The 22,238-nt window shown below is 36.4% G+C and overlaps 1 protein-coding gene across 2 annotated transcripts in view; it reads right to left on the bottom strand.

Annotated features, from left to right (window-relative positions):
• LOC131079581 (uncharacterized) overlaps positions 1–22,238 on the bottom strand; it is a 191,324-nt gene that overhangs the window by 127,354 nt on the left and 41,732 nt on the right. For both annotated transcript variants that reach the window (XM_058017570.2, XM_059211060.1), the window contains exons 3-10: positions 19,090–19,167; positions 18,932–18,999; positions 18,728–18,802; positions 18,447–18,549; positions 18,243–18,322; positions 17,976–18,069; positions 17,772–17,888; positions 17,361–17,474 (exon numbers count right to left, since the gene is read on the bottom strand). In XM_058017570.2, coding sequence (XP_057873553.2) covers positions 17,361–17,474; positions 17,772–17,888; positions 17,976–18,069; positions 18,243–18,322; positions 18,447–18,549; positions 18,728–18,802; positions 18,932–18,999; positions 19,090–19,167 — 729 coding nt within the window. The remainder of the gene's footprint in view (positions 1–17,360; positions 17,475–17,771; positions 17,889–17,975; positions 18,070–18,242; positions 18,323–18,446; positions 18,550–18,727; positions 18,803–18,931; positions 19,000–19,089; positions 19,168–22,238) is intronic.

Genomic DNA, 22,238 nt, shown 5'->3' with positions numbered 1-22,238 from the left:
CCCGTACCCGCTGGTGCGGATTTCGTGGCTTGCTCCATGAATAGCACCTAGTTCATTTGCGTACTTCGGGTTTTCATGTTGTATGGGCACTCCTTGGTGGAGTGTCCCATCACTTGGCAAATCTCGCAGAATGCTTTCTTCAGGCAAGTACCCTTTGTATGCCCCTCCTCTTTGCACTCAGTGCACCATATGTCCCCTTCAGTCCGACCGGTGTTTCTCATTGTTTTGAACTCTCTCCTCATTCGCTCCATGTCTTTCTGGAGCGCTTGCACCCGCTTGCCAGCGTCGTCGTCACTGTTGCTTTCCTGTGAAGAGTCATCCTTCTCGACCGAGCTATCCTCCTTTTTTTTCTTCGATGTCTTGGTCTCACTCTCAAGATCCATCGCTCTATTGTATGCGTCTTCGTACGATGTCGGTGGGACAATTTTCATCTTCTTTCGGAGGGAGTGTTTCAGTCCCTCCACAAACCATCTCTTTTTCAACCCATCCGCTGATTGACTCTCCATTTTTCCCAATAGTTCCTTCAGCCGCCAACTATAGGCTCGAACAGTCTCGTTCTTGTTTTGCTTTGTTCCATTGATTTCGGCGACTATTTCGTTGTCATCTCTCAGGAAGCGGAACTCTATCCCAAACTCCTTCAGGTCAGGCCATGTGCCGACTTTGGCCTTATCCAACGGGTAGGCTCATCGTGTCCATGCGCCATCCGCGTCTTCCGTTCCCGAGTAGGTCTAGGCAACGGCGCCAAATGTTTGCCCTCTCGGGTGAATAACTTAAAACATAAAGCCCAATATGCAAAATAATAATGCCATAGATATCAAATAAGAGATGTTATTCCATTCATAATTGTGTGTTGCAAGTTACATTCCGAAGTATATAAAGATACCGAGGGGGTGCGAGCGCCAACTGTCGCACCACAACTGCCACCCTTCGGTTGCCAACTAACCAAGACAATTACACATAATTAACTAGTCTTACTTTCGTGTACAATAATGCTGCCAACACTCTCTAATATGTTTGCCATTGTTAATGTATGTTTTAATATATGTTTTAGTTTTAATAAAATTAAGATTATTGATATATGTTTTAAGATTAGGTATAAATTAAGATTAAAACATATATTTTTTAATATATGTTTTAAGATTAGTTATAAATTAATATATGTTAAAACATAGATTTTTAATATATGTCTCAGTTTGTTTGCTATGGTAAATGCTATCTTATTATATGGTAAATGATATATTAAGATTAGGTATAAATTAAGATTAAAATTGATATATGTTTTAGTTTTAATATTAAACCTCTTTATGTATAAATTAAGAAACTAATATGAGTTTGCCATTGTTATGTATGTATATGTTTTAAGAAGTTTGCCATTATTGCACATGTATGTTTTATTTTATGTATGTATGAAACTAATATTTTTATGTATGTATATGTTGAATGGTCATTGTTTGGGATTATGAATTAAATGTTACGGATGATTAAGATGACTTTGTAATGCAGGTACATTCCCAAACCATTAAGAATATTTGAATAACAATTATGGTTAGAAAATTCAACAAAAGAGGTTGCATACAAACTGTTTGACAAAATGCCTAGGAAGCATAATTTGAGAAAAATTGCCAATTTGTTCGGGATTTTGACAATAACCTGGAGTTTCAACAATCCCTTCCTCCTTCAATGGCCTCACATAAAACCTCTCTTGTGCAGTAATTTTCAGATTTTAAAAAACAATACAATAACAGGTAATGTAGGTAATCTATCACCTAACACAGATTTTTGATTAAACATAATTTCTGATTAAAACATCTCACATCTGACATTATGCTGATTAGAACATAGTTTCTGATTTAGAGAACCCAACATGTGAAAAAAACTTAATCTCAATTAGAACATAATTTCCTGCAATTCATGTGTTCAAGTGTCTATTTTATTTGCCTACAATATCTCTATGCTATGGAAATGCCCTAAAATATATATAAAAAGTAGTTTTCGATTGTTTTTCTGCAATTTTTTACATTTTTTTGTAAATCCGATTTTTTCCCGATTTTTTGAAAAAATCTTATACTTTTGTTTTGTCGATTAATTCCCCAAATGATTATTGCTTCCTTGTAATATGCTATTAAAATTAATATGTAAACAGGCATTTATTGAATGATGATGATGATGATGATGATGATGATGATGATGATGAGTAATAACACACATAAATCATATCCAACCAATAAGACAACTTATACTATCCAAGTTACAACCACCAATGTAAGTTTCCCAATACATTAATAAATAAAGTATACCCACATTTGAGTGTGTAGCACACAAAATCTCTCTTGATCTTTGTGCATTCATTTCATCTAACAAAGGTTAGAAAGAAGGCTGGGAAAAAATATGTAACAGTAAACAAAGTCTCCTTTTAAAGTGGGCAGGAGCATGTATATCATAACTGATTCTAACCATGGTCAACTTGTTGTGACCAAATCACACATAGCCCCATCGCAAATGGGGATCCCTCTTTTCTTAGCATAGTTGTAAATAGGTGCCATAGTTTAGTATAGCTTAATGTGTGTCTCTTAAATTCAAAATCCAAAAAATCCAAAAAACATTTAAAATTTTAAAAAATCCAAAAAAATGTCAAATTAAAAATTAAAAACAAATTAAAAAAATGTGAAAAATATATTTTTTTGAAAATCATGAAATTTTGGCTAAGGCATGGAAAATAAGCAATGCCTTTCAGTAGAACTGCTGCTTCCCAACGATGCCACTGCTACTTAGTAGCACTCCCACTGTTGCTTCCCAGTGATGCCATTGCTGCTTCCCAGCACTGCTACTGCTGCCTCCCAGCGATGCCACTACTGCTTAGCAGAGGTAACACTGTTGCTTTTCAGTGGTGCTTATTTGCATCTTTACTGCTTTTTGAAAGCATTGCACGCTTCGTGTATTGCTCATCATTGGTTCTAGCAATGTAAAGTCGCTCAAAATTTAATATCCGTTTGCACAATGAGCAAAGCGTAAGTTCAAGTGGATAACTGAAGGTGGCAAAAGTACGCAATACGAATGCTTGAGCAACAATGCCTTCAAAAATTGTTGTCCTCATTTTTGTTTCCAAAAATGAAGGACCACTACAAGAAATTTTTGTGAAAAAATGAAAAAAATTACTCTATGGCATGCTTCCCGAGGCAAAATTTTGACTAATCCTTGGATTGGCTTAATCTTCAGTCTATCCTCGAACTACGTTTCAAATTTCATCAAATTTTGGGTTCGTTTGCTATGTCTTTCCTTCAATTTCGGGTTTTAAAACCTCGACTGCAGGTGGAGAATTTTCTTCAAACTACAAGTTTTAATGATATTCATTGTTTTGGTTGTTGTAGGGGAATTTTTAGCTTATCACATGTGCATTTTTATTAAAAGATGTTACTTGCAATTGGTTTTAAATTTTCCTTCCTTCTTTTGTTATTTTTAATTGTTTTTTGGTCATGTTTAGTTAAAATAGGGATTTTTTCACTCAATTACAAGTAAACTTGCAGTTTGGTCTAAAAACCCCTACTTTAATGGTTTTTACATGTAATAGGGATTTTAAATCCCCATTACATATGTGCAAGTATTTCTAACTTGTTGTAGGGATTTTATTTCCCTTTTACAAGTAAATAAAACTTGTATTCCTCTCCAAAAAACCCGATTTTGCCTTGCAAGTGCATTTTGACAATATTAAAACTTGCAGTTTGTCTAAAAAAACCTGATTTTGGCTTGGCAAGTGAAAAAGCAAAAATAAAACTTGTAGTTTGCTCCAAAAAACCCGAATTTGGCTTGGCAAGTGAAAAAAGTGAAATTAAAACTTGTCATTATCTCCCAAAAACCCGATTTGCATTCCCTTATGCAAATTCGAACTTGTCTTTTGCTCCAAAAAACCCGAAATGCAAGGAAAAAAGATTTTTGACCATTTCAAGGCAAATTTTGTGGAGAGATTGTTGGAGGAAGGAGGCGTTTTGGTTTGCATCCTATTTTCATGCATTCTTGTACACCTTTCATGACATTTGGAGGATGCATTGATTGGTTTTTTGCCCTAAATCAGCAACCACGTTTTTCTTTAATGCCACATTTTGAGGGATTAAATCTTCAACAAACTGCAAACTCCTAAATCGTTTTGCCCTCTCTCACCTAGGCGTGGAGTTTGGGAGGAGTTTCAAGCTATTTAATGATGCCCTCCAATACGCAATAGTTGCCATGTTTTTTCCTCCACGTGAATCATTATGGCTGCATATTGGAAGTGTTTAATACCATGAATCTTCAAGGACATGAATCGTTTTGGCTTGGAGTACCAAGGCGTTGAGGGTTAAGAAGTATTCAAGTATTTTCTATGACATTTTGCTCTTGTTTGCTGCCACGTTTTTCCATATAAGACGTTTTTTGCAAAAACGTGTTAAGGTTTTGGCATTACGGTTTGGGTTTATGATTGGCTTTGCTTCTTCATTCCAAGGATTGTTGCATTTTTGGAGAAGCATTTGCATTTTCAAGAAAGGTATGGCTTCTTTCCTTTCTCTCCTTCATTTTATTATTCTCTTGCTTTCTTTGTTGCATTTTTGTAAATATCTATTGTTCTTCCCCCAAAAATCAGTTTTTGTGAGAGGATTTTTCTCCTTGGTAATGCAATTTTCGAATTGCATTGTTCTTCCCAAAATTCCCTCTTTACTTGTATTCGGGATTTTAATCTCGATTACAAGTTCGCTGGAAATTCTTGTTCTTCCCCTACGGTTAAGGAATTTAACCATTTTTGGTTAAAATTCCAAGTTAAAAAGTGTGAAATACCCCTCCCTTGCAAATTCGGGTTTTGAAAACCGGATTACATGTTGAAGAGTTCTTCCCATTTTCATGAAAATGACTTTCCCGAATTTTCCCATTTCTATCCATTCATGTTCCCCATATCCATACTTTCCATTTCCGTCATTTCCCGCAAGTCAAAATCTCATTTTTCGTCTATTTCTCCATTTTCGAATTTACAAGTGTACTTGTATTCGGGTTTTAAAACCCCGATTACATGTATGTCCTTTCCAACTTGTATACATGAGAAAATTCTCCCAAGATCCGAAATTGGTCAAAGTCAAGATTTTCCCATTTCTACATATTTCCCCTCTTCCTCTCACAAAATCGTAAAGTTCGAGAATCAAAGTTTTACCCATTTGGAGAAGGAAGAATGATATTTGCAGCTGACTATGATGTTGCCTTAACCCTTTTAAGTCTTCATCACAGTATTCTAGGTTCACAATCAATGACAGATTTGTCGGCATCTCCAACTCCAAAGAAAATGAAATACAAATATGACAAATATCAGAATGAAATTGCACCTTCCCAGGTTTCTTCTCCTTTGGATCGCATCAAAGACACGGAGATAGGGCACATTGATATGGCAGAATTCGTCAACAGGGTAGAAGATCCATAGGATAATAACTTGCAGCGGCTGTTGGACAGCCATATCCATCATGCATCTTCCTTCCCAGTGGCAGCCCTAGAACCTGAGTTCGTTCTTGCATGCGCCCATCATTTTGACAAAGAGTCAAGAGTCATCAAAAATGATGATGGTGAAGCTATAATTCGTCTCGATGCGGATACAATGAGGTCTTCAGAATACCTCCTGCACCTGTTTATATGGAAATCTCCAAAGAAAGTGCAGCAAAGTATTGTGTGAAAAGGGAAAAAGATTGCAAACGACACATCAATAGGTGGATTCAAGAACCACGACCTTCCTTCTCAAGGTGGGCGAAGTTGTACCGCTGCGATTTCAAATGCGAGATAGGAGACACCATCACTCTTCTCAGCAGGATGATGGGCCTTGAGCATTCCAATGTCTTTGAGCCATGGATGTATCAGTTCATTATGTTCATACGGCAGTCACATCACATTTCATGGGGGAAGTCATCAGCGATGCCTTGTGCGAACGACTTGCAGCAGTTCCTACCACCATGACCTTCTTCATGAATTCTTATTTGGTATATTTAGCAGCATCACCTAGACACTTTCTAGATCTTTCTACCAAGGGTGATCGCTCGCTTATACCAGTTTGGGAATATTATGACCAGTTGCCATTGAGACCCAGCAAACTGCATTTTAGAAGGATCAAAGATGCATTCTTCGGATATTTCATGTGTCAGTTTGACAGAAATCTCAGGAACAAAAGAGTATTAGATGAGGCATGGGTCAAGGTGTCTGAGTATGGGTGTTTGTTTCTACAATTTCCCACCTTCACCTATATGAGGATAGGATGCTATGATAGTCAGCTATACATGCTTCCGAGATACCCAACCGATAAGATAATTCTTATGGAGTTGGGAAGACAGATCATGGTTGTTCACACTTTTCAATCTGCTAAGCACAAGGTTGGAATGGGGATCTCTACCACAAACCCATTGAAAATTGGTCGGTACTCCCTTGTCACATCTGTGAAGGCTAAGGCAATGGAGGTTGAATTGCAGGAAATCAAGCTCAAAAGGTTTAAACCTAGAGCTGATTTTGATTATAGAGGTATGAAGGAGAAGATCAAGAAATCCTTTGTGCATGTTCATCGCAATGAAGACATCTGGGTAGATATCCGCACAGAAGCCGAAGTCCTCAAGATGGATTACTACAGGCTCACTGTTGAGCAAATTGTTGATTTGAACTTAGTGGATATCCCACAAGGGATGATTGATGACGGGCATATACTTGATCCTGAATACACTTCACGGAGGGTTGAGGAAGCTCCACTTCCTTTGATCCAATGGTCGCACAAAGAGTGCATCTCCATCCTTGACAGATTTCAGCCTATCTTGGCCAACACTAACTCATGGCTGAAAAGTAATGTTGTTAGACTTATCAAAATCAAAGTTGGTAAAGAAGATGATTCTACGAGGCCTCTTGGACGGAAGTCTAAGATTCAGATTGACAGCAAGGAGGGTGCTTCATCTTCAGGCACAAGGATCAAGTTACGAGTCAGTCGTGCAGTAGTGCTTCCTCCTGAGGAGACGACTGTTCGTGGGAAGGAAAAATCATGATTCCATGTACAGGTAATTGATCTGGATAATCCAAAAGAGGGACAGCAATCTGATGATGCTCCTAAGTCTCCAGTTTCAAACTCGCCTCATGAGGTCATTCCTCCAGTTTCCATTGAGACGCCTCTTTCTCCTCCTGATTTGCTTGTGGATAAGTTTCCTCATAATGCAATTCCCATTTCAGCATACAAGCCATCTCCTGATCATCAACAAGAAAGTGTGTTGAAAGTTCCTGAAGATATTCCTAATTGCATCCAGTTATCAGAAATTGATACTTCCACTTCTGGTTTTGAAAAATTCATGAGGCAATCTTCATGCCCATTGGTAACTGAACAAACTGTGGTCGCTGTCCAAACAAATATTCCTCCCAGGATGACCATGGTGATACAAACAAAAATTGCTTCTCCTTTGCCTACGGCTACTACTGGAAGAGAGTTGATGACTTTGCCTCCATGGCTTAGTTCTTTTACCCCGAAAAGGAAGAAGCAAGAAATCTCACCTAATGCCTTTGATTACTAGCAAGTCAAACAGTCCAGATCCAAAGTTGCTAAGAAGGCCAAGACTATCTCTAGGGTAACTGTTGATAGCAACAAGATGAAGGTAGCTGAAATTGTGGAACCTATTGCAGATAAGCCACTTGAAGAAATGTCAGCTGCTGATTATAAGGTTACAAGGATAGAGTTGGGCAAGCAAACGCATGAGGTTATTAAACATGATGCTCAGTTTTCTGTTGCTTCACTGGTGCAAAGGTGTGATGACCTTCTAGCAAAGAAAGACAAGCTAGAAGAGGAAAACCGACAACTTATGGCGGTCATTCATAAAATTACAAAACCTGCTACTGAAGGGAGTAACTCCATAGGTTCTTCTGGTTCCCAAGAATCAATTCATGGAGTGGAAAGGGCTGATCAGAAAGTACAAGCACTGGATTCCTGGGTTGATCAACTTCATGATCAATGTGTACAGGTAATGAAAGACATTTTTCAAATTATGTCTAAATTGGAAACTGTTGAGGAGAAACTAGATCAAACTTCTAATACTTTCAAAAAGAATTTGGAAAGTGTTGAAGAAAGTTGACAATTTGGCATACCATACCCCAACAACAGCTGAGTGTTCTACAGGAGCACGCCATCATCTCTTCCAGGGTCATGTACTTGGAATTTGAAGAACTCCTGGAAAACAAGACCCTTGTTCTTAAATCTCTCATTGAGGAAATCGGTGATGCAAAGAGATTTCGGAGCGAAGTTTACCGAGATATTGTCTCACATTGTGAAAGGGCCACTTGCAACATAGTAAGTCAGGATGGAGAGTTGATTCCAGAAGAAGAAGTTCCTGCTGATTTACAGATGAGGATTCATAATGAATGGAGGAGCGAACAATTCTCGGCAGCTTCGATTCAAGCATTGATAAAACACCAAGCCTTTCTACATGAAATCCAGACAATCCTGGATAAAAACAATTCTGGGCTCCTCCGCTGTCACGACACTATTGTGAAGACTATGGTTGTTGCCAAGAACACTCGTAAACCGAATCCCGAGGAACTACAAGCGAGCATCCGGAAATTTCAAGGATTTGTGTCTTCACAAAATGCAACTTAAGTGTTTTTCAATACTTAGTTGAATTTTCCCTCTTGTAATCTTTAGTTGTAATTTAGTTTTGACAAGTTACATGTAAAAGTATTTTTTATAAAATGCAAGTTACACCTTACTTGCACTTTTGTAATTACATGTAAGGCAACTACAAGTTGTGTCCAATTAGGATTGTAGTTGGAATAAGTCTTAGTTATTGAAGTCTCAATTAGTTATTAAATGAGTCTTGGTAGTTGAGAGAATCTCTCAAGTTAGTTAGGATCCTCCCACCTTTTTCTCAAGGCTCCTCTCCTATAAATAGAAGAGAGGGTCCATTGTAATTTTTATCTTTTGGAAAGCAAGCAAAAACTCTGCCAAATTTACAGCAAGAAGTCTTTGAGCTTATGTATGTGAATTGAAGGTTTTGAAGAATAATAAAGAAGGATTACTCAAATTTTGAGTCTTTGAGCTACATGTTTGAGTTTGAATCTTTTTATTTCTTCTATGCAAAGTGTTTCTAAAGGAGCTTAGTCCAATCTGATTTGAAGTTTTTGAGCTACAAGTAGAGAAGATTAATTAAAATAGGAAAATCTTTAGAAGGAGCAGCAAGTCTTTGAGCTTGCGTCTATTCTTGAGGAAAAATTACTGTTTGATAAGAAATAGCAGCAAGTCTTTGAGCTCGCATTAGTTCTTGTCTTTGTGTTGAAAGAATAGATTATTCTAGTCTTTGAGCTGTTATCTTTTATTCATTGTAAAATTTAGTATAGCAAAGGGTAGATAGGACTTCCAATAGTCAAGTCTTTGAGCTTGATATTGTTGTCCCGTCCCAAAGGAAGTGACGGAAGTCTTTGCGCTTTCAGGAAACTTCATTTCCTTTCTCTCATTTCACTTGAAAGTAGTTACTGCTGTTCATATTCAATTACTATCCTTTTCTGTGAAGAGAAAAGGATATTGTCTTTCTTGAAGAAAGAAGGATGACTGTTGTACCATCCTGTTTTTATTTTCAGTTTTAGTTAGATAGGGGGAGCCTTCCCTGAATTAGGAGAGTTTTTACTCGTGTTTTGTGGTTGAAACTACAATTTTGTATATTTCCCCAAGTGTACAAAATTTTCAACCAACAAAAATTCCCATGATGCAAGTCCAGAAGACATTTAATGATCACTTTAGAATATATGAATAAGACCCAAGGACGAGATCTTTTCATTTAAATCAAATAAAAAGGGTCGATATTAGTTTGCATGTTGATAACTGTTGATCATTTAATAAAAAAAGATTTTGAGAGTTTCAATTGCACAATGAAGGATAAATTCAATACATCTTTTGCAACAAATGAAGTGATTGGAGTGATTGAGGAGAGTAATAACAACGAATAAGACAAGTATCAAAGGTGGCAATTAGATGTCAAATAATGGGTGACTAAGTGATTGCAATAAAGAATGCCACGACATGACAATTGGAACTTTAAGAAAGATGGTGAGCTTAGCAACGATACAATTGACATTGGGTCGCATTTAATAGATGATGCTTGGAGAGCCAAATTTAATTAATCGATTCTTAAGAATGTTACAATTTGACCAAATGACATTTAATGCATGATGCCCGTCGATTTTCAAGAAACAATATATGTCATTTAATTTATGCGATTTGGCATTGAATTGGGAGTGGTCGATATGTTTGTTTCCCCAATTTGAATTCCTTAAATACATTTCGCCCAAGGATGTGATGACTTATCGATTACCTTCAAATTGATCATTTCATTTGATCAATTTGTAACCGATTTGCTCTTATCTATTTGAGATCGGATCACACACAGCTACGATTTACAATTCTGATTGAACTATGAGGCAGCGATTATAGTCACTGGTCTTATTTTGGCAAAAGGCAACTAGGGTCTGATTGAATATCAACGATTTCGCCTTGATACTCAGCAAAGACATTAGCGATCAAGTTTTGATCATATTTTGGCCATGTAAAGGCAAGCGACTCTAATCTGATATCACCGATTTCAATTGGAGGCAAGCATCAAAGTAGCGATTTTGATTCCAGACATCAGCAATTCAACTCAGCGATTACACTTCATGTTCAGCGATTTCATCTACCATCCGTAGCGATTGCACTTTGAGCTGATCATCATCAAGGACAACAAGTTTATATTTCACCTACAGCGATTGCATCTTGATCCACAGCAAAGTCATCTGAATAGGCAGCGACTTCATTCAGTAATGATTGATCATGTTCAACTGCACCCTGAGTTACAGCGAACTCACTTTCTTTGGTCAGCAAATTACTTCGCCAAGGGGGCGATTTTGGCACAAGATCGATGTGGCAATTGGTCTCCTTAAGGAAGTGATTCAACTTCCACTTGCACTATCAACAAATTTGACAGAGAGTTCATTCATTATTAATCACGATTTTGATCATGATTAGGAAAGTCGATCATCATTCAACACCGATTTGGCCCAAGGTGAAGTAACTCTCCCATCCAAGGTGGCGATCTTGTAATTGTTTAGCATCAGCAACTTCATCAATCATCAACGACTACAGCAAACTAATCAATTTGAATCACAGTGAACTGGTCTTTGAAGGTGGCGACTTTGTTATTGTCATATATCAATGAATTCTGCCAGCTATAGTAAGCAACAACGAGTTCATTTTGAGAGTACGATTCTGCCACAAGTTGCATCACTTACACAGTCACAACGCATACACTATGGGTGCGATTCTTACTTAGGTAATTCCAAATTGATACATTACTTTGACAGCGACTCAAACTGGAAATAACAATCTGAGCAGAGAAAAGGACGATTATACCAAGGATACAGTGAAGACATTTGAGTGTGACCTGCGATTTTGAAGAGGGTAATGAATTTTTTTCTTCCAAACACTGGCAAATTGATCAACATAGAATTGCCTTCAGTGAATTCCGAATATCTTTTGATCATCTATAGGGGTTCATTATTTGTAGAGGTGATCGTTTCGTTTCATGTCAAGGGTGTGGATAGAAGCATTTAGTCAAGAATAAAATTTACAAAGCATTAAGTTTTGACTTAAGGCTTAGGTTTTGAAAAGATTTCCGCTTTAATGTAGAGATGTTGTAACTTAAAACATCAGCTTTTACTTGTAAACATTATTGTCATTTTACAAAACTAATTTAAGCATCTCTCACAGGTAAAGGAGGACTATGGCAAGGCAAGGTCTACATCAAGGCGTGAGGATCAACTATCAACATCAAGTACTCAAAGAAATTTTTACAATCTTGAATTTCCTTTGGAAATCCAAGAATCATTGCCAGTATGGTCAGATAAAAGCTCATGAATAATGATGATCAAGACATGTGATTGTTTTAGAAGAGTTAATCAAAGTTAGAAGGTTGACATGAGCGAAGTCATCATCACATCAAGCACTTGGAAAAGTTGAGTATCAAGAGAGATGTCGCATTCAATTACACACTTGTGATGAGTTACAGAGATCAAGCAAGTTGAGGTGGCGCCTATTCATCATTACATCCAATCACATTATTTCAAGGGAAGACGTCTAGATTCAATGTACCTAGCTCATCTAGATGACTACTACAAGGGCGCAAAGTTCGATGTTACTTACCCTCGTCATCTATTGGTCAAATTTTCTAAAAGGGACATGTGTCCTATCAAATGTAAACATATCATTGGTCAAGCATTAAATGTTTTGTAATGGGTTCAACAAACCCTAATTAGGGTTTCTATCTTGTAATCTTGGCCATTGATCTCAAATTGATTTGAGCCACTTAATGTAATGAGAAGCACTATATAAGGCCTCACTTCTTCATTTGTATAGTTAATAGTTAATAGTCAAAAGTCAATAGTTAGAAAATAGTTAGTATTTCAAGAACTATTAGAGTAGAGTAGAAAGAGAAGGCAAAGATTGTTGCCAAAACATTGTTGCAAAAGACATGTAAACTTCATTGAAGAAATGGTGAATTCTATGTGTTGATTCAACAATTTGCATGGTCTCTATACTTCTCAATTTAATTTTCATGTTACTAGATGAATGGAAGAAATTTGTATGATCAATGGTGAAATTCGTAAATCCATACTACTAACACTTTGTCGATGGTAAAGTGCCTCGCGTGGTCAACTGGATCCATATTAGCCCATACTTAACTTCAATTATCATTCCTTCATTGATATGCATCAACATGATGTTGTCTATGCTTTCGGTGATGATTTGAAAATCATAAAGCTATCCTTAGAAGATCACACTAGAGTTTCATCAAAGATCATTCATTGCTCCTACATTCTTAGAGTTAGACTAAATCTCTCTCAACCCTTATCCTTTTTTACTTTTTTTTTAATCAAGTCAATTGAAATCCCACGTTCCAGCAATCATTTGAGCATTCAGATGTTCAACGTAAGTCCCCTCGCAAGTACAACAAATCACATCAATACCATTGAAGCTATCCAACACGTTAAGACCTAACATAAGAGAACCTTGGAGTCATCTCAAATGATCCTTATGCGAATCTTCAGCATTTGAGAGTTTTTACTCAAGAGAGGATAGAGTATTCAAGACTTTATTCTGTGTTCGATAGTGCATCAAAACACCATCAACACAACTATATTTGGAACATGGAGCTCAGCCATGGTGACTAGTTCCATTAAACCGGATGCTTAACCTTGGTTGGGAGTGAGTACTAATGAACCTAAGTGAGGATGCCATTTTATTCATGAGGGGTGTACAAAGCATTGCTGGCTACACCATTGGTTGAATATGTGAGGTGTTGGCACCCCAATTTGTTAAGTCTCTTTGCTTTTTTCTATTCCGCAAGTCATTGCATTTTGTTCTTATCTCCCATGTTTGGCATCTTATGTAGTTATGTTGAGTGAATGCCTTCGTGCATCAGCATTTTGTCCACAGATTAAAAACCTTTAGTTTTGGCTCAATTTGCAGGTGTTCTGTTTAAAGATTGTCAACACACTAAAAAGGTTCTAAAATTAGTGTCGAGAGCCGACAAGGTTTTTGAAAGCCTTGCCAAAGCCCAATGGTACTTATCTAACCTCTTTGTTTTTCAAAGGAAAAGCTTACAACTCTGTGTGTCAGCAATTTGAAGAGGTTCTAAAAGTTGTGTTAAGGCCCGACAAGGTTTTTCTAAGCTTGTTGAACATGAAAGAGAACATTTCTAGTAGAGTCGATGACTTGTATGGATTTCGGAACCTTTTCCAGCTCTCGACAAGGTTTTCCTAACCTTGTTGGAGCCTACTGAGCTTTTTGAAACTTTTGGAAAGAAGAAAAAGGTGATTTGGTTTTCATAGAGATTGGGCATGGTTCTAGAACCACCCTAGATTACTTGTAATGTCTCTTCTTGGGATCTTCCTGATTTTTACCCTAGAATAACAATTTCCACTTAAGTCTAAGAAGGTAATTCATTTATAACTATAATAAAAATATTGTCAAATGCGATACACCAATTACAATAATCCTGGTTTAGGTTCTACAACAATATTAATAATCATTAACGAATAAGAAAATATGATAACATCTAAAGCATTAACATAAATATCAAGATTTCATGATAACATATGCATCCATATAAAAATCATTCATATTTAATTCAAAATACCTTATCAGCATTAATAATTATTCCAAGGTCTGACCAAAAAAAATAATTATTCCAAGGCATATTCCTATAATAACTGTATATGGAATTTGTTAGAAACGTTAGCAAACCGCAATCCCAAAGATGGTTGTCTTGGTATTGCGATAGCATGGGTGGATCCTCATCCATCCATCTCGAGATGGCATACTTGGGAAGATACTCAAGCCCAGGAGCACTCATACACCTCCAAACCCACGAGCGTTGCATTTCAAGGCAGCGTATTTGAAATTCCCTCAAGCCCAAGAGCACTCATTTGCCTCCTGGCCCACGAATATGGCAGGATCTCAATCCACTCCATCCCTCAATCCACCTTTGAGGCACACCATCCGCCTAGATCAAACCTAGGAGCACTCATTCGCCTCCCAACCCACGAGCATTGCAAGATCTTCCATACGTCCATCTCAAGGTGGTGTGCTTGATAAGAAGCATGAAGATTGCCTTCCTTACCAAGCTTGGGAGCACTCATATGCCTCCTACTCCATGAGCGTTGAACTTGGGGTGGCGTACTTGATGAAGGAATTGTCGGTTCTTCGCCTCTCATGAACTTGAAAGGCCAATTATCCTTCTTATTTGCAAGCCATTCCTAATAAATTCAAACCCAATTAGCTATATGAATTTGCTATTAATTATTGTTAAGAGGAAATGCAATTAATTTACTTGCTATGAGCAATTACTTAATTTTTCCAAGGTATATCTATGCATCTATATATTTATAATCTATTTCTATTCTTAAACTCATCTCACAATATTTTATTGCTGATGATAATATTTATTTCTGCCTATATTAATTTTTCCTTTTTTAGTTTTGAATTTTCACTTCATTGATATTTATTCTTATTTCTATTGGAATCATTTATTCCTTCAAGCCCCCATAAGAGTCCCATCTTCCCTTTTATATCCTTCATTGTGGGAGGGGAAAAGTCACACCTTTTATTAACATCACATCCTTTACAAGGGATACATCCCTTAACTATTAATCACTGACTTTTATATGTTGTTTGATGCCCCTTAATAATCCTTGATTAATCCCAGTCAGCTCTCTCGAAATAATCACTGCCATTTTTAATTCTTTTTATTCTGGGTTGGCCTTAAACACGTTGCTATCATTACCTTAAATTAAAAATTATATTTTCCTTTCACCAGTCAGCCTTGCTTTCATTTCCTTGAATGAGGTCAGCCTCCGTTAATTTGTTATTGCCCAGTTTCAGTATAAATAGAAGCTGTGATTTCTAAGTGCTTGCTAATGGCTGCAATTTCTGTTTTTCATGGCAGGGCATGACATAACTGAAATTGATTCAACCTCTGACAGGTTTCACCAACAATCAAAAGAAGAAAAATTGGCTAAGTGTTAGATTTGTCAATGCTTTATGGAGTCTTTTCACAATAACAAAGTACATGTTTAGGTTTGTCCATGGATTACTAAGTAGAATCATTTAATATTCTGAAAATTCAGTTATTTATATGAATGTATGTATAGAACCTAGTTTACTTGTGTATTCTAACGGAGTCTTCAGTGAGACCTTCAATACGGAATCACACCAAGATTTCAGTCATTACATGTTTTGAATGAACCCATGACTCTGTTGCCCTATTAAAAATGGCACCTGTCTGCTCAACTCCACTTCTCATCACCCCAACACACTAAAACAATTAAACCATAACCAATTTATTTAAATTGTGTTGTGTTAGTTCGTCCATGATTCTATGTGTGAGTGTGTTGTGATAGTTTGTCCATGGCTCCATATGCGAGTGCACAACAGCACTAGGGTTTCTTTACCAAGAGTTTACACACTCTACATGATAATCCTTTTCTACTATATGAAGGTGTATAGCTTTGCATTTCTCAATCAGCACGTAGGTATGTTGTGACAGCCAAAATAAGGGTACACCATGCAATGGGTATAGTTTATGACAAGATAATTGCTCAGTCTTAGTAATATCATATAATTCAGCACCTTAGGGAAAACTCCAGTGATCATGCAAAACCAAAAGTGAAGGAAGTCCTACCTACCTCAACAATTGGTCCTCAGTTGCCCAACTTGAACATAGGTTTTGCGGTATTCTTCCCAATATTGACACCCATGGCACCTAGAAGACTCCAACCTTAGGTATTTGGGAATTACAACTCAGAACACTACCATGAGGAACATCTTGAACTTGCACTTCTCAAAAGTTAAAAAGAAGGGTACATATTCACTTGGTGATAGGATGTAGTGTCCAGTTAGATATAGGACCACATTCATTTGAGTCTTCACATAATTTGTTAACCTCATTAAGCATTAAGAGAGAATCTCATTGAAACAATAGATAGGGGAATCGAAGCTTAGTATTTAAATGTGTGCCTTTGATCACTGCTATGGTCTCAGCACAACTATTGGTGCTTAAGTCTATTCTTTAATAATAGACCAGGTCATGTTTCCTCCATCCTAGAGGATTCCTCCAATAGTACTCTCAAGGGTCGCCTCTAGTCACTCCAAATGAAGCAATAACCATCAAAATTTCTAGGCAGGTTACTAAGAGATCTGTGCTAAGTGGAGCATCCTTGTTCATTGAAGATGAATTCTTGTGAACCAACACTCATAAAATATGGGTCAAGGAAGATTGACTTGAAACGATACACCTGAATCCCAATAAATCATCACATATTTTGATACACTACAAAAATACCACCTATATAAAGATATTTGTAACTTATATTTTAGATCTTTAAGAGGATTTAGCGCTTAAAACAGCAGGGCCTTGCTAGAATAATAATAATCATCAACAATGAAATTTATCCTCCTGTTATATGTTAATAAGAAACCATGTGGCAATAATATATCAAATGTTAAATCAAACCAATAACAAATAGCTGAATAAAAAATAGGCAATTACCTGCAATCAGGCAGTTAAACTAAAAGAAAATAAATGCAAAGGGACTACCAATGCAAATATCTACAATGAATAGAATACATTTGTTGAGGACCTACAAACACTTATTAATTTAGTTTGAAATTGAAAAGATTTACCAGGTACTAAGATATTTCTATGAGCTGTATACATGCAGCCTACAGGTATTGTATTGAAATATTTCTAGACAGCATGTACAAAATTTCAAAATATAAAGATCCGTGGTCAACATACTATCTAATTATAAAGAATCACCTTCAACTTCTGCAACAGAGATAGCAGTGTCTCTACAATTGAAGCAGCACCTCCCATTTCAACCTTTTCATTCAGATGATTCAATTCGATTTTTACCTGTCCAAACTTAAGATCCTAAAACATACAAACAATTTCATCAGGAATAAGTATAATGCAGGAGAACATTTACAAAAGGAAGTACCAATAAAGAGGGAAAACTACTGAAACAGTGAAAGGTTATATCATTATATGGCATTGAGAAACATAAAGACATTTTGTTTTAGCCAACAATGAAATTTACAAAGAATAAAAGTCACTAACAGAAAATAAACAGCATACCTTGACACTAGAAAATGACACATTAGAAGAAAAGAAAGAAAAATATTTTGATATGATCCAATCTGAAAGATAGAAGATAAAGATAACACCAACCTGTTCCATGATGCTCCGATCAAGTGTCTCTAATGAACTTTTAGCCATATTCAATTCACCCTCACATTTCTCTATAGTTATTTCCTGCTTCTCAATCTTCTTTAGAAGAGCAGCAGCCTAAAGTGAGAAGTATGTCAGAACTTCTCTAGAACTTCCTAATGTTATGTTCACCAGTCTACATAACTTGAGATTAAAAAATGCTACCTTTTGCTTCCAAGTCACATGATTATCATGACTAAGTGTATAATTTGCGCTTGCACTTTGAATCTCTTCTCCACATAAATCAAATAGCTGGCGACTGTTTTCCACAAAATCATCTCTCATAAGGTGCATGGACTTTGATCCTTCCTATGGTTATAGTTAAAGCTTATTTAACCAACATCTACCTTTGAAGAACAATGATCAGCAATTGCAAAAGATATGACAGGCAAATTGCAGTTCAAAGTAACAAGTATTAACAGAGAATCTCACACTTTTGATTTGGACATGAAGCCATCATCTACTTCAGAAAATACCAAATCTGATATTATAGTGTTTAAAAAGTAAGAACCCTGAGATCAGAAAATGTCAAATGATATGATGTGTATGAACAAATGTACCATTCTGTACTTTTCTATGAGTTTAGATCCCAATGTAAGAAAAGAAAAATAGAAATATAGTGGGAATTAGATTTACAGGTCTTCCTGCACTCTTTTCTTCTTTGGGAGAATTGTGAATTCCAAGGGAAGTTGAATCATGTGAAATCACGGTATCCTCCTGAACAGCCGGGCAAACAGACCTGTTTCACAATAAAATATTCTCTATTTCTATAATATCTTAACAGAAGCAACATAATTTAGTTCAAAGGCAGTGTTTACAAAATATTAAAGAACTAATAAACCATGAACCATCACTTTCATCTATTAAATATGAAATCACTAAAAAAGAACGATGTATTATAAATTTATAATGCAAACTTGCTAATATCGATTCCATATTCCAGCAGCGTGCCGTGGACACTGTCAGCTGGGTCTTGTTCAATGGTAGCAGTTCTGCAATGACCCCCATGGTCAACATAAAAGCACAGTAAGAAACAATACCCAAAACTATTTTATTAGCAATGGCAGACATTTCTTATGCAAGGGTTATGGAACAAAATTGCATAAAGACATCAAAATTACCTTGATCGTCGATAAAGTCGCTTGGGCTGCTGTAATATTTTTATGCTACTAAGTCCCTTGAGTCTTTCCTGTCAAAAATGTGGATGAAGCTGCCAAATTCAAAGTCCTCATTCATGTAAACATTCATTTTTCATCCCTACAGCAACTTGAACAAGTACCTCCAATGCCTGTTTGAAAGCAGTCTCTGTAGGTAGCTGATAATGCTTTTCAAACTGTAGATGTGAAAACCTGTGTAGCTGAAGCATAAAACAATAAGAACAAAATTATAGATGCGACAGAGAAAGCATAAATAAAGGTGACATGAAGTTGATTAGTGATTACGATAGAAAAAGAATAGAATTTAATTGCATTTATGCCTGAATGTTTTAACCATCAAAGTTAGATAATTTCTGCTTCTTCCAATTTCTAATGGATAGCTATATGATCCTATTACAACCTCAATAGATAAGAAAATAACTCTAATATGTAACTAACAGGAAACAACTGTTGTTATAAAGAAACCTAATAAAAATCGATGTGTCAAAAGATAGATCCATTGTTACTAAAACTAAGAAGTCTTAACACTATGTGACTGCCTTATTCTAGTCTTAATCTAACTTATACCACATTCCACCTAAAACATATATTAAATTAGATATTATAAATGTTCCTCGGTTATCTTATATATATCTCAGTTATTGTTTTAATCATATAGAGGTTTAAATCAGTTGGTTGGTAGTTGATATCCATTGTACTATATATTGTACATGTTTTGAATACAAATTTGTATGAGTGCTGCCACCTTGTTTAATGTGTGGCCCACCTATTTCTTGTAGTGCTAAATATATTTGGTATTTGTGTCAAATAGTTGATAATGGCAACATAGCACCCTCATTCAAGGGCCATTAAGGTAACCCACCTTCACACCTGTCTCTCTCCTCCATGCAAAGGTAGCTCATTAAGGGCAAATTGTGAACTTACAAAGTTGTGAGAGTTCAAGAGTTCAATGCTCAAATTAGATGAGAGTGGACAAATGATGCAATGAATATTAAGTTGATGGAGACAAATCTGTAGTGGAAAATTATTTCAAGCTCATGGGACCGTGGATTGTACCATGTGACTGAGAATGAATTTAGAAGGGTTACAACCATTAAGAGCATTTCATTATGAATAATTTCACATTGAAGATACTGTGGGGCTGTATATGCTCTATTCGTAACAAAAGACAACTGCATTAATCAATGGACAAATGATAGCAGCAGATGCATAATAAGATGACTGTTATACCAGCAATACATGACTCTGTGACTTCTTATACTTCTTTTCTTTTTCCCCTGTATAGTAGCATCATGTACATTGTTTCAATTAAAAAAAAAAACAAGATATAGACAAGATTTTGATATCAGATGTCTATAAGAACTCGAGACTCAGCAAGCCAAAAATTTACACTCAGACTGGACTTGACCAAAACTTAGCATATTAAAAAAAAAAAATTTGCAAAACAAACTTAAATGACATGTAAAATTGAAAAAACTAAATATCAAGAATTCATAAGTAGTGTTTGTACTTTGTAGTGGTTTTAGAACAAAAAAGGTATACAATATACATCATATACGATATGACAATTGATTAGCTGACATGATCATAGAAGATTAAAAATCAACAAAAAAATTTAAAAAAATTTCCTTCACCGAAGGACAAACTAGATGGCAATAATTCCTCCTCGAGAACAATAGCATCCTCATGAATAGCATGATCATCATGTAATGACACCCTTCTTGGCACTTCCACCTTTGCGAGCACCTATGCTTATACATTCTCTGCCCATTATGTCACTTCCTTATAAAAACAGTGATCTCCACATGAAACATGGCGTACATATCCTTGGCAATCCAATTGAAATATGGATCTCCTTTCCCTCACAAAGGGATCTCAAGGAAAAGTTCTTGGGGTACACTTTAAAGTTAGATATAAGTTTGTAACACAATAGGCACAATATTGTATCAGTTATAGGGGACCTTCAGACAATGGTTCTGACAAAGGCACACTAAGCACCCAATGCAACACATCGAGAGGTGAAGAAGATGCACGCAAACCTTTCACAATTGTATCATTGGGCAGGTTTGAGAAGAGGCATTGCAAGTTTGTCAATTATTGAGTGTCCAAGGGTCAAGGCCAAGCACCAATATTCAACGAGAATTCTAACTATCATAAGATTTGAGAGTGGAAATAGGACATCGTTTTCATAGACTTTATTGTTAGTCTTCCTATGTCAGTGTGTCCCCATGTAATATCCCTAGGGTTTTTTAGTATCAGCAACAAAATTACTAGTAATTAATCTTTGTTTTCACTTCTGTATCACAGTGTAGGCCCCATGATTAGGGTTTCCTAGCCCACTTGCTGATGTGGGGAGATGTAGGTAAAATGCTGGTGTGCAGTTTTTCCTGTGAAGACTGATTTATTTTGCCACCTAGGTCCTTGAAAGAGTTCAGCCCAGATCTGGTACTCAATAACTCTTGTTGCTGCCCCTGGTGATCTGCTGCCTCAAAGTAGCTCTATAATGGTGCACTCAACCCTGAAGGGTAAAAGACATCCTGCTTGAAGCTGCTGATAGACTACAAAATGGAACAGTTGGCACCCAGGTTAAATGATACTATAATAATTGGATCTAATATTTCTTTCCTTCAATGTTGCAAACTACAGAATTTGGCTCACAGTTCCTCCAATGATTGGTATGATAGGAGTATTTAACAATTGTGCCGCCTAGTGGTAACAATCTGCCCTCTACCAGCTTGTCTGACCAAATAAATTCTACTCACAATTATCCAAACCCTACACAGTTTGAAAGGAATAATTAACAGTTTGCAGAGATAAACGAATGTGTCAAACAGGTTAGAGTTTTCATTCCAACCTGATCATACCAACAAGGTTTTCATGCTGTGGGTGCTGTCACTTGAAATTTCATTCGAAATCTCCCTTCCTGCCCCACATGAACCTTCAGTGCCCCTATTAATACCTATTCCAATTTTACCAAAATAGGCCAACCTTGATTTTTAAATTTAAATTCATCTTGGCACCAACCTGCTGGGAGCCAAATTTATTTTTATTATTAACAATATTAATATTATAATTATCATATTTCATATATTATTGTTTATAGTGTTTAGAAAACACTATGATTAAATTAATGTTATATCCCTTGGATGGAGGGGACATGACACACCACGATGCCACCATGGTGATGGTTGACAAATGACCAAAGTTGCACACTTCTCTCCCACAAAGACCACTTACATTGCCACAACAATGGTAAGCATCTTACTGGACG

Source organism: Cryptomeria japonica, chromosome 9, assembly GCF_030272615.1.
Source record: "Cryptomeria japonica chromosome 9, Sugi_1.0, whole genome shotgun sequence".
Classification (NCBI taxonomy): domain Eukaryota; kingdom Viridiplantae; phylum Streptophyta; class Pinopsida; order Cupressales; family Cupressaceae; genus Cryptomeria; species Cryptomeria japonica.
Note: the sequence above shows the minus strand (reverse complement) of the source record. Positions and strands in the feature narration are given on the sequence as shown.